Here is a 12,860-nt window from a genome sequence, read left to right as displayed (position 1 = left end):
ATTCCCAGGTGTAAAACAAGAGGCTGAGAGAGGAAACAGGTGGGGGGAGAAGCCGTTTGTTGTTGACTAGAGCAGTCACTGCTGTAGATAGCAATACAGCTTTCTGCCAAAGTCTGACTGTGGACTAACGGATTCTCACCTACAGAGGATTTCTCGGTCTAGTACAGGGAAATGGCAGACTCACAATTCTCTCCTTGAGGGCAACCAGCTCTTCCTCTTCCTTTCTCCTGGCTTCAAAGTGGCTGTCAATCAAGGCTTGTAGTTCAATCAGGTCTTTGTTCTGCCTTTTCTTTTGGATGTCCTAGAGGAGCAGGAAAATGCATTAAGTAAGCCCATATTGCTCTGTGAGCATGCTCTGGACATTCCTAGCATCCTGCCTACATAGAGAAACAAAAGCAGAAAATATCTGCAGATATCCATGGAACCATGGGATTAGCTTAAACAGCTGTTGATGAAGGTCAGAGACAGTCAGAAGCCCAGAAGGGAACAGAATCCATATCTCCCATCACACTTTATTTTATCCCTGGCTTTGTTTAGCTACCTCCACTTTGCTTTGACATATGAATCTTACCTAGATATGTTCCTGCATTTTCGGCAAAGCAGATATTTCTGTGGAGATTTTCAACACCAGAGTATCTATCAACTTTCTAGGAAAGTACTTGGATCTCTGTTTATTATTGTCATTTTAGGTAGTATTTCATAGAAACAGATATGCATACACCTGTTCTATTTCAATGTGCAACTTTCAGACCATTTACAAGAATGGGACAGGGAATCTGAGATCTCCTAAACCATTGACTTTCTCCTTTCTTTATATATCAGCTTAAAATATTCAAGGAAAACAAAAAAGAAATACATGACTTTAGCTTAATCACATTATCAGCAAATCCATCTGGAGAGTTTCAGGGACTAGAGAGTAGTCTTTCACTGAAAACAGGTGGCAAAGCATTCATGCTTTTGTCCTTGACTTTATCCTCAGCAATATCCACTACAAGATGAGTTATGCAGGTTTGCACACATGTGTATAGCTCAGGTACAGACAGACAAACACAGCTAGTTTCAAGAATACTTACATCAAAATCTACTTTCTCACCCTCTGGTATTTTAGGAGCAGTTAGTCTGCAGAGAGTCAAAACCAAAACAAACAAAAAAAAAAGAAAGAAAAAAAAAAGAGAAGGATTTGAATCTTATAGAACAGGCGGGTTTTTAAATAGCACATCCTGCCCTGTCCTGCCCTCAGGAATGATGTTGACAAAAAGGAATGTTGATGGAGATACAGGGGGTGAAACAGCAAGTCAATGGAAAACTACTCCAGGACTGCACTAAGGATCATTGTCCTTCCTGGAAAGTCAGGCAGGGCAGGGAGTTACCCCCTAAAAATGCTTCTCATTCCCAAAGCCTATGGTCATTCCCTACCACACAGAAAGACATTGGTGCACAAGGCTGTCAGCACAGTGCTGCGCCCTCCATTCTGAGCAGCTGGCAGAGTGGGAAAGGAAGGTCCTGGGGCCCAGAGTCAGAAGGTCCATAGGAAACCTTAGTTAAACTCAGGTCATCCCACCCAACATTTGCAACCCTTCTTACTGTCAGCAGTCCTGGATAGATGGATATTTTCCCAGCCATGGCCTCTCACAGAAGGTTTACTGTTGTGTCACCTACTGTGGGGTTGCTGTATCTTGGTCAGTTCACCAGTCCTCTGACTGTCAAGAACTGGTCTCAAGACCCTGGCTGGTAACTACTGCTAAGGCATCCTCTGGCTGAAGCAGACATCCTGGAAAGGCATGCAGCAACAGCTGGAGGTTGCACAAGGGAGGTTTGGATAAAGGCTTCTTTCTAGTGGCCATTTGCCCAATAGGCAATATAAGGGCTTCTGCTAGAGAAGAAAAATGATTCCAAGGTTTTGAAACTCTCTGCCCCTCATACTTACTTTATTCTAGGCCTCTCCTCTGTATTTGGAAACATGGCCCAAAACAGGAAGGGAAAAAGAGGGAGAACAGTTAGAACAATAGAGATCACACCAGCTGCTAAAGTTAAAAGGAGGGAAGGGAAATTTAACCTTAGGGGAAGCATCCCAGAGAAACTGGTTAAATCTCAAGCACTTCCAAAAGAAATACACACGCTCACATACCCCTTTTGCTAGGAGTGAATCTGTTTTTACCATTGAAACAGAATTTGGCAGAAAAGAATCAAGAGACTGTATAAAAGTCCCAGACATAGGCTCTGGAAAGCAATGGTTTCATGTAAATATAAAACTATTTTTCTCAAACCACCCTGACCAAAGTTCTAAGGAGGACAGCTGGGCTGGAGGGTAGAAGAACAAGTTGCCTTTTCCAAACAGCACTTCTTTTGCTAACGTTAACCTGAATTAACAGTTGTGCCAATGATAACTAGGCTCTCACAGTTTTGATCAAGCACCTTACTTGTAGGCCGGGAGGGAAATAGCTTCATGACACACATTTTCCCCAGGTTCATTGGCTCCCAGGATAACTCAGGGCACACATCCCTGAGGTACCTTGGTGCCATAGGGATGTTGCTTATTCTTCTGCACTGTGTGGTGCTCCTCAAACCCAGCTTGGAAAGGCCATCCTCTCTTAGCAAGCACACTCTCCTGCTGAGGTACATGCAAAATTCCCATAGGCATTAATGGGAATGATCTTTGCATCTCCAGGAGAGGTATAATGCCCTGATACGTGGGCTAAACCATCACAGAGACTGTCAGCTTGGGCCCTCTGGCAGTCAGCAGTGTTCCCCTGCCACAAGTGACCTTTCCCTGGCTCTCAGAAGTGTGCTGTCTTATGAGTTACTTGCTTAACATTTGTGCTGTGATCAATTCCCCTCCCTACTATGCTTTTTAAACTTTAGTTATTAACTCCAGTGTAATGCCAGTAAGTTCAGCACTGTTATTCTCACAAATAGAAGTAAATTAAACCTGTGTGTTTATTCTGGCCCAGTCTCACAGGGACCCAGGTTGACTTTCATAACCACACACTATGTTTGAACTTTCAGGATGCTGCTGGATCCTACAATACAAGACTCTCCCTGTGCTGGTTCAGTGGGAGGAACCGAGGTAAAAAGCTCACTGCCTATTGCATCTGGTAAAAAAAAAACAAACCCAGAAGCTTTTTAAAGTAAAAGTAAAAGCCGCCTCCCTCAGAAGTGGGTACACGAGCCCTGCTATCCATATCATGATACAGAAAGCTGTATTTTCAAATGTTTATTTGCATCCAGCTATTTCGGGATTGATGGAGGAAATTGGGAATAACGAATGGAACAGAGTAGGATAAAGTAAAAGAAAACATTGTAGGGAAAACCAGCAAAAACTAATACTGGAAAATATTTGGTGGAGACCTCAGTTATAAGGATGTTGGATAAAAAATAATTAGAAAGTGCCTGGAAATAAGTTATTGGGATAATTAAGAGCAAAGGTTTTAGAGGTGCTTAAAAGAGACCAGAACCCAACCTTTCCTTTCTTTCACACTTTCCCACACCAATTTCAGTAATGAAATTTTGGGGGGTAGATTTTCCTCATTTACTGCAAGATCACTGCCTACCAGAACAGATCTCAGCTGAGGCCTTTAGATGCTAGAGCAATGCTAATAAAATAGACAACATGTAATGAAAAGAGTGGTGTAAACCACTCATATAAAGGAAGTCACAAACCACTCCTGAAAAAAAATACCTTTAGCCAACAGCATACTTGTGTATTTCTCCAGTTATTTTTTAAATTGTTTTGCTTTTAAATAGCCAGTGAGCTTCTTAACACATTAGTTTAATTGTTTTCTACCTGGAGAAAGGAAAATTAATAGCACTTAACCAGTCTGTTAGGGATGTTATTCACACAGGATTCCCTTCCTTTATGATATACCCAGATAATTTTCATAAACATTCCTGTTGAAATTAAAGCTGCCAGTTAGTTACACTTCAGAGAGAGGGGGGAGAAAAAATGGGTTTGTTTGTTGACCTTGGTTGCCAGGATCAACATCTGTCTGTCAATAACTGTGAATTTGTTTTCAGCTGCTACCAAATCAGCACTCTGAGCTTAATCAAACCAACAAACCGTTGTAAAAATAAAAAGAAAAATTAAGGTTAGTTTTGTTCTTGAAATAAGAAATTGTAGTTAGAATGTTTAAAGGGACCTCCAGAAAACCAGAAAAGGGGACAACAAAGAAATAGAAGCCATTATTAAAAAATCAACAGCAATAAATCTGTCCATTGCAGTGCATGACCCGGCATCGGTCCATACTGTATGCACCAAAAGCAGCTCAAGGATGTGATTTATTTTGAAATGCCCCTTCTTTCAAGACACTGAGTCAAGGAACTGGGCCAAAAATTGTTGACAAGCAGGAATTGTCATAGCAAATTCCTGTTCCTGGGGTGGATTTTGACTGACATTCTGGTCATTCTGCTGATGAACCATGGAGCTGTGACAAAATCCCCTCATACAACCCTGCCAAAAGAAGGCAAGAGCCACTGGAAATCCAAGTACATTGCCCTGGTGATTAGAGAGTCTCGTGAGTTCCTGGTTTCCAAACGGGTTAGTGCAGGAAGAGTACATACTACCACAAATACAATCTTGATTTCTCCTGCGCTATCTGTGAAGTATTCACATGGTGCTCCCCTTTTCTGTGAATCCATCTGAACTGCCTTTATTTTGTTCAGAAATCCCTAAACACCCTCCCTTAATCCCACTTCTCAGAAGTAGCATATCTAACTCACACTGTGTCCTTGGGAGAGGGCAGAGAAATCAATATGCTATTAAAAATAAAAGGAAGGAAAGAAAGAGAAAAAGGAGAGAAAGGGGCTCAGAAAAGGTCCTCAGGGTATTTCCCTAAGTGAGAAAAAAGCCTGGAAAATGAGAAAGAAAAATAAAAAAGAAATGAACAAAAAGAAAAAATCTACAAAAAACCCAAAACAAAACAAGGAAACAAGAAAATGGAGAGTGCTTTCAAGTGGCGATGGGTTTTGTCTTTCGAAACAGCTGGCCAGGTGTTATAGGGGTTGGTGCAGTCAGAACACAACAGAGCTACTTCAAAGGCCTGTAAAGGTCTGGGAGCATCTTTCTATACATTTCAACTGGTTTTGAATTTGGTCCAGAGGTTCTCAGTTGTCTTGCCCACCTAAAAGAGCAAAACTGCCTTTGCAAACATTTAGATTTGGTCCTTTCACATGAGTCCTGTCCCCACCCATGTGCTCCAGTGCCCATTCAACCAGGTATTACAAACACACTCTATTATGCCCATGGCCTGCCCCACCAGTCTGAACAAATGTATTCACATGCTTGATGTTTCATACAATTTTAAGTGCATGGCTGAAGCAGAAGTTTAAATGTCTGTACATTCAGGCCTGAAGATTCCTAAAGTTTAGTGAGGAAGGCATGTCTATGCAGGGCTCATCTCCATTTTCAAGTAAGCGTTGGGATTTAAGAGACTTTCCTGATTTTGGGTGTATAGAAAAGGTTTGTAGCTGGGAGCTATGACACAACGGGTCCTAGGTGAAAGATAAGTCCAGAGCAAGCTTCTAGAGCTTGGTTTTCACCATCTACTATCCTAATGAGGATGTACAAGCTTCTCTATACAACAGTGACCCCCCTGAGAGTGATTGGATATACACAGTGAACAATTCTTTGTGGCAGAGATGTTTTGGCCCAGTTCCTGATTTCAAAATCAAGCGAGAAACAAATACAAAAGTAGGAGTGAGATGTTACAAAGATGACTTTGTTGTCCTACGACAACACTGAACTACCATCATAGTATTCGCCGCCTTCATCAGCTGTAGGTTGAAGGACAAAAGCAAAAGAGAAGAAGCACAATAGTGAATCCATGACAGACACTGTTCTCCTCAGGGCAACTGACCCCACTCCCTCCCTTCTATGCTGGGAACTTTGGACTCTGGAGATTGAACAAGAAGAAAGACCTTTTTGGTGATTCAGTTCGGCAAACATACAGGCCTTTTCTCCATGTTCATTCAGAGCCATCCAGACAGACCATTTCCCTCCCATGCTCTCTTTGTTCTTGAACAAGGTCAGTGTTCTTAACACTGCTTCCCCAGCACTGAAAGAGAAAAAGGATGAGAGTCTGTAGGTGCATCACATACCTTCTTCAGGGGCTTCTTCTGCTGGTGTCATGGTGAAAGCAGTGATGGAAAGACAGGAAATAGAAAAAAAGAAGAAACAGAAGAGGTATTTAAAGGTCTTGGAAGCCTGAGAAAGAGACCAGGGAATACATGAAGGGAGGCTGGGGGAATAAAGGAAGAAAAACAAAAAAAAAGGAATTAGTGAATTAAGACAGAGAGAAAAGGTATCTGGAGAGTCTGTCAGGAGTTAAAAATGCTGTAAGGTTAAAATAGTAGTAAGCATGGAGATTAAAGGAGAAAAGGGCTGCAAGTGATCACTGTGGTTAATATTTGTTTTCCTTGATTTGTTCTCTTCTACCAACCCAGGTCTCCTGTTTTCTCTTCTCACAAACACATACACACATACACACACACACACACTCATGTTGCAACTAGGTAGAGTAAATCAGAAGTCATATCACATACCTGGCTCTTGAACTTCAGGTGTGAAGTGTCATGGAACAAGATGCAATGGAAAATAAGAGAATGAGAACGAGAAAACCGTTATTTCACACACCAAAAGAGCTTTTGAGCCAAATAGGAGGAGGGGCAGAGAGGAAAAGGGGAGAGGGGAATGAAGTGAGAAGTAAACCTGAAGTAAAATAAATCAATTAAATTTGAAACAGTATATAAACAGAAGTCATAGCACAGGAAAGGAATTCAGTTAGGTGAAAAAGGCAGATTCATGAGAATAGCGCATTGCTTAGAAAAAGCTTTTGAGCATTATATGACATAAAATACAACCTGAAAGCACAGTGTACCAAGGTTTATCTTGATTTGAAATATGCACATGAACATCGTCAGCACTCTCAAACTGCGATTGGATCCATCCTTTTTTACAGTAGTGTTTCAGTCATTTGAAATGAATGCAGTGTGGTTCCAAAACCTACTGACATGCCTGCTGTAACTCATCACCAGCATTCAGCTAATTTCTAGAGAAGCTTGGTTCTCTTTTCTAGATCTACAACTCAGGCCATTTTCTTCCTTGAAGACAACCTCGATGTCTGTATAAATGTACTGCTATTCTTCACATCCATTTGTAATGTAGAATTACAGATTACTTTGTAGGAAGAAAGAGTTCATTAAAAGTCTTTGCAGGTCTACATTTCATTCTTCTGTTTTTTTGGCAAAGCAGAAATAGATCAGCAATGTAGATTTGCAGGGCAGATTTTACTTTTCAACCATACATGGAAAACTATTTTGCAAAGCAAGCATAAAAATAACGCAGAATCTCACAGTATTTATATTCCCTGTATACAGTCAATAGAATAAACTCTGCCCTGAGATTTGAAAAAAGCTTTCTCATACCACTGTGCAGAATTTAACCCATTCCACAAACACTTTTTGCTGAGCTACTCTTTCGTAGTAGCTTATGGGTTCCCCTGGTGTTTAGTAAAATGTGCATGTAAGAGGTGAGTTTCCTCCTCCTTACTGCTGATTACATTTCACTGAGGAAAAAAACCCCAAACAAACATTAAAACAACCCCAAAGTCATGTAAGTTACAAGCTACCACTAAGAGATAGGTTGCCTTGCATTCATTTTCCACACACACTGTCCCAGCAGATGGACACTGGGGAGTTTAGAAGTTAAATCACATACCTGGAGGGGGGGCTTCATTTAATAGGAGTGTCAGGGGAAAAAACATAGGAAAGGAAGATAAAAGAATTAGAAATAAGTTATTTAGGAAGGGATCACCTCAAACTTTGGTAAGACAGGGTTGAAGGAGTATCATTTGCAGACTAGGTTATAGGGATAAAGTGTTAACAAGACTGGAAAAGAAGAATAATTACAGTGGGGTGTGGAGTGGAGCAGAGAGAAAGGGGATGCCATAGAAAAGGAAGATACAGGGAATTTGAATGTTAATGAATTGCAGCAGTTTATATCATGCAAATACATTAACAGTGGGCAATAATGGTAATACTGGTGATCTGCAAATTTGAAATAAAACATACCCAAGAAGAGAGTTTTAAAAGTGTGCAGTGAAACCTATGTTTCAGCTATGCACATTCCCTTTTAGCAATCACGGCAGGTATGGGGATATCAGAGATACTGAAGGAAGCACTGTTTTGGCTATATCTCTACGTTTGTGTGTGAAGCTCTACAATCTAAGAACCTCCACTGTCAGACTTGGAGCTTAGTTGGGTCTACACAAGAGCTTGTCTGTGCTGCAGAGGTGTAGAAACTGCTTGAGCCTGCATGCCAGGATCCCGCTGCAGGAGATACCTGCAAGTGGAAGCAGCTTGTGTTTCAGCAGCTCAGGTACCTGCTCTCTACCCTGGCAGAGTAACAGCCCTCAGAGTTTTCAAGGGCACTAAAGTGATAGAATCATAGAGCAGTCAGTGTTGGAAGAGACCTTAAAGATTATCTAGTTCCATTGTTTCTTCTAAGCTTCTTAGAAGGTTACTCTTCAGTTACAAACAATAATTATAATATCCTACATAAATTTTAGGGATTTAAATTAGGGAAATAAATTTTAGGGAATCTTAAGAGTGGATTGATTCTTCATGACTGTTTTTCTTCAACATCTTCAAATTCCTATGTATGGGAATGCTTCAGATTAATACGTAGGAATTTAGATGTCACTCGTGCATTTGGCTAGGCGGAAAATGTCAGCAAAGAAAAATAAAGGTATTAGAGCAAAAACTACACAAAAGCAACAACTCTGAACTCTGCACACCAAGGCTGTGACTTGGAATATGTGTTAGACAAAAGACAGCATGAATAACAGAAAAACTATATAATCAGACAGTGATACAAAAAGCTGGGACAGTCTCCCTCTGACATAAATGTTTTCTTTTAAGCTTGTTATGTTTACATCTTCTTTATAAACTTTCCTGTTTGTTAGGCTTTATGTTACAGAGGGAAAAGAAAATATGGGAAGGCTGTAGGTATGGCTTTATTGTTAATCAGATTACATCAGTATGTGGTGTTTTGCACATATTTCAAGCTCGTGTGTATGTCAAAGCTTGAGACGAATACTCAAGTAGTAAGTAGCAGTGAGTGAGCAGTTCAATAAATACCAAGGAAAAGGGATATAGAGGCAGGCAAAGCAGCTGGGATGGTAGTAATGACCTGTAACTTGTGCAAAACAAGGTCAGAAAAAACTTGGGATCAGGTAACAGACGAGAATGAATATGGGTAGAAAGAGGAGAGAAGGGTGTGAAATGAGAAGCAGTGAGAACAGGAAGGAAATGGGAAGGAGCATACAGATTGATGCTCAAGTGTGAAGTCAAGTCATGCAAAAATCAATCAGATAGCTTTCACCTCACTCACTCCAACCCTAGCTGAAGCACTGATCTAAACTAAGAGGCTGGTCTCCCTCTGTGGACAGCAGAGTGAAATAGCTGGGTAGCTGCTGAGATGTGGCTGCATTAATAAAGCTACTCCAAATGGCACAGACTCCTTCTCACAGACTGTTGGGAGGATGCGGCAAGTTCAGTTTCTGCTTTCCCAAATAATAAACATTGTAACCTTCCTGTGTGCAGTGTGAGGATGGCTATTATTACAGCTTATACATTGAGATATGTGTTTACAAATATGTTATTACAGTTTTCATGCAACAGTTAGCTCTTATCCTCACTATTATGCATCACATAGCAGAGGAAATTATTACTGGTGGAAGGTGTAAGGAAGCTGCAAGTTACAATTTATCATTAATATTTGATTTTCATATTTTTTCTTCCACCATCTTTGAATTCCTGAGTATAATATTAGAGTTACTGGTATCATTTTCCAATAGAAATCATAGTTTCAATTAAATTTCATTCTTTCAAAGCTCATGTAGATTTAGCTAAGATTTTGGTTAAAAAACAAAACAGTTTCATAGCCGTAAAAGGTTTCACAGATATTAACATCTCTAGAATAAAACCTTTCCATTTTTTGCCTGGTGACAGTCTCTCATTCCAGATTTGTTCGTGCATTACATTATATATAGAATCATAGAATAGTTAGGGTTGGAAAGGACCTTAAGATCATCTAGTACCCCACATTATCCATAAAGCAGTGCTTCAGAAGCATCTAAGATAGAATTTTAATTTCAGAATTTGGAAGGCTTCCATAAAGGAAAGAGGGGGGAGGGCAGTTGGAACAAAATGTTTTGTTTTGACAAAATAAAAATAAAACAGTTTTGAATAGCTGCCAAATGTGGCATTCCTCCTTTTTTGTTGCTGCTGGTGTTTGTTTGAAAAGTTTTCATTTTGTCCCGATTCAGAACATGACCCAATTGTGAAATTGCCAAGCACAATTGAATTGCCAGCACACAATAACCCTTCAGATTGATGCAGAGGAATTCAGAAGTCACATACCTGGTTCATGGACTTCTTTAAGAGGGAAGTAGCAGGGAAGGAAATGCAAAGAAAGATAAGAGAATTAGAGCAAGAAACAAAGGATGATTAAAAAACACCTTACACTTTTTTTTAGCCAGGGTGGAAGGGTTAAAGGAATAGAAAAACATTAATAAAATTAAAAGAGAAATTGAGGGCAAATAGGGATATCAATTAGAAAGTCATGGAGAGGAAGGACAAGGGGATGTTGGGAGATAAAAGATACAGATGACTAACATATATTCATAATGTTATAAATCAAGTACCATTGGTAGCCTGTGTTTGACATAAATATTTACTTATATTTAAATCCAGTCCATTACCCATAGGTTTGAATGTGCAAAATGTGTATAGACAACCTGTTATTCATGTGCACACAAATCCCAGCCTCTGCGGAAATCAATGGGCTTACAGGAGCTCTCATTGATTTCCTTAGTGCCCAGGATTTCACCACTGGTGTTGTAGCACCTTTCACCAATGTGGAAGGTAAGTACAAGCATGTTACTGCTCTCTGACCTGCAGGATAAAGTCTCTGATGAAAGCCTAGCTGGACATGCAGAGAGGGGAGGCAGAATGACAATTGAAAGTTAAAGGGTTTGGACATGGTAAATGGGTTTGGGCTGGCAGGCTGATGCTTCCTTAAGTATGACTTATTATTTTGCTGATCACACAGACTTTCATAGCAGATCTGGACTTCAATTCATATTATAAAATCAAGCAACAGTGCAACACTGCTACCCCTGGTTTTGCATAATGTATGTTAACAGAGAAAAATACCAATATTTATGGCAAAAGCATGCAACTACAGTTTTGTTCTGGATTGGCACTTTCTGCAAATATGCTACAACTAAAACGATTACACTCAATCTAATTCTTAGCCCAACAGAAAAACTAGGTATGTCTTGGTGTCACCTGTTGCTTGCGACTTCAGATGTGTCTCCACATAGAATCATAGAATACATCCTCATACATTGCTGCAAAAGCGAGTTTTGTCACTACGCAGTGGTGGTGGGACAGGAGGAAGAGGTGCATGCAACCAAGGGATGTAGCATTGCCACAGGGCACGGCTGTCCCACCTCCAGCCCTGGTGCATGGTGGAGAGGAAGTAGCTTCAGGAACCCTATCCCCAAACCAACTGGTATCTGTACTGATAGCCTGGTTAGAGACATCGGAGCACTGGGCAATATATACACAATGTCCAGCTTGTGCCTCAAGCATTGTTTCCAGAGCAGCGGTTAATACTTATTGCTCATCATGCCTTTTATCCTACGAGTATGAAGCAGCTGTCAGCAAGCGTGCAGAGGGTATTTTTGCATCCTCTCCTCTTCAACCACCTCCAGACATAAACAGAGGAATTTGCAAGTCATGGCACATATCTTCCTCATGAGCTTTAGTGGGTGGGAAGAGTCACAGAGCAAGATGCAAAGGAAGACAAGAGCGTTAGAAATGTCAGAACAACTTTTCACTCATATAAAATGGAGGGGGAGGAAAAGCCTAATAATATATTGCAAGGAAATAAGATGAATATGGATATGAAAAGCACTACTGAAATATGAGTGCAAGTGGTCTGAGAAATTAAACACATAAAGCTGATTTAAGTGGCCATATCAGATGGCATTTGTCTGATACGCATGTCCCACAATCCTGCATAAAGCCCAGAGCAACATGCTGTTTCACAACCCTGATGCTTGCCCAAGCGGATTTACAACCTGAAGCCATCACCTTTTTAGTGGCACATGGCTGCACATACAGCCATGTATATTCAATCACAGTGAAACAATGGTCAAGAAACTCCATTGCATGAAGAAAAAAAACCCGTCTTCAATCATTTGCAAAGCTAAAGCATCAAAATTATCACCAGTTGCTTTGTATAACAGTTAAAGCTGGACGAAGGGGCAAGTGGAAGGGCTACTGTAAGAACACCAGCCCAGCAAAGGAGAACAAATCCTTACCGCATCTGCAGTGTCAGCAACTGCTGTAGCAGCAGACCAATCGTGGGCACAGCTGCACATCATCCAGGGACCAGAGCCATCCCAAATGGTCCCAAATAAGCCACCTCGTGTGGCCCAATCAGTCTCAGAGTGAAAGCTTTTCCACCTTCAATCTTTTAAGAGGTTTACATTTTGCAGCAGTTTCCATACTTCTCTATTTTTCATGCAACAATTACCATACAGCATTGCCAGTCAGTGCATTTAGTGTTAGAACACAAAGGAAAGGAGTACAACAAACAAAATAAGTTTTATTCTACATTAATATGCCTATCTTTATCTCCTGTTTCCTTTTACATCTTATGGTTTATTGGCTAAACCAGAGTAAGCTCTGAAAGGTGTGAATTCAGGAGTCATGTCACATACCTTCCTCCTGAGCTCCTTTAGGTGGGAAGAGCCACAAGGCAGGATGCAAAGAAACATTAGGAGAAATACATT

The 12,860-nt window shown here is 40.6% G+C and overlaps 1 protein-coding gene across 1 annotated transcript in view; it reads right to left on the bottom strand.

Annotated features, from left to right (window-relative positions):
* The window catches only part of TNNT3 (troponin T3, fast skeletal type), a 32,127-nt gene that overhangs the window by 7,614 nt on the left and 11,653 nt on the right, over window positions 1-12,860 (bottom strand). The window contains 8 exon segments of the mRNA XM_031049006.2: window positions 185-301; window positions 1,074-1,119; window positions 1,928-1,946; window positions 6,094-6,114; window positions 6,538-6,549; window positions 7,712-7,723; window positions 10,417-10,431; window positions 12,789-12,803. Coding sequence (XP_030904866.2) covers window positions 185-301; window positions 1,074-1,119; window positions 1,928-1,946; window positions 6,094-6,114; window positions 6,538-6,549; window positions 7,712-7,723; window positions 10,417-10,431; window positions 12,789-12,803 — 257 coding nt within the window.

This window comes from Melopsittacus undulatus, chromosome 4, assembly GCF_012275295.1.
Source record: "Melopsittacus undulatus isolate bMelUnd1 chromosome 4, bMelUnd1.mat.Z, whole genome shotgun sequence".
In the NCBI taxonomy this organism is placed as follows: Eukaryota; Metazoa; Chordata; class Aves; order Psittaciformes; family Psittaculidae; genus Melopsittacus; species Melopsittacus undulatus.
This window is presented reverse-complemented; position numbering and strand designations above follow the sequence as displayed.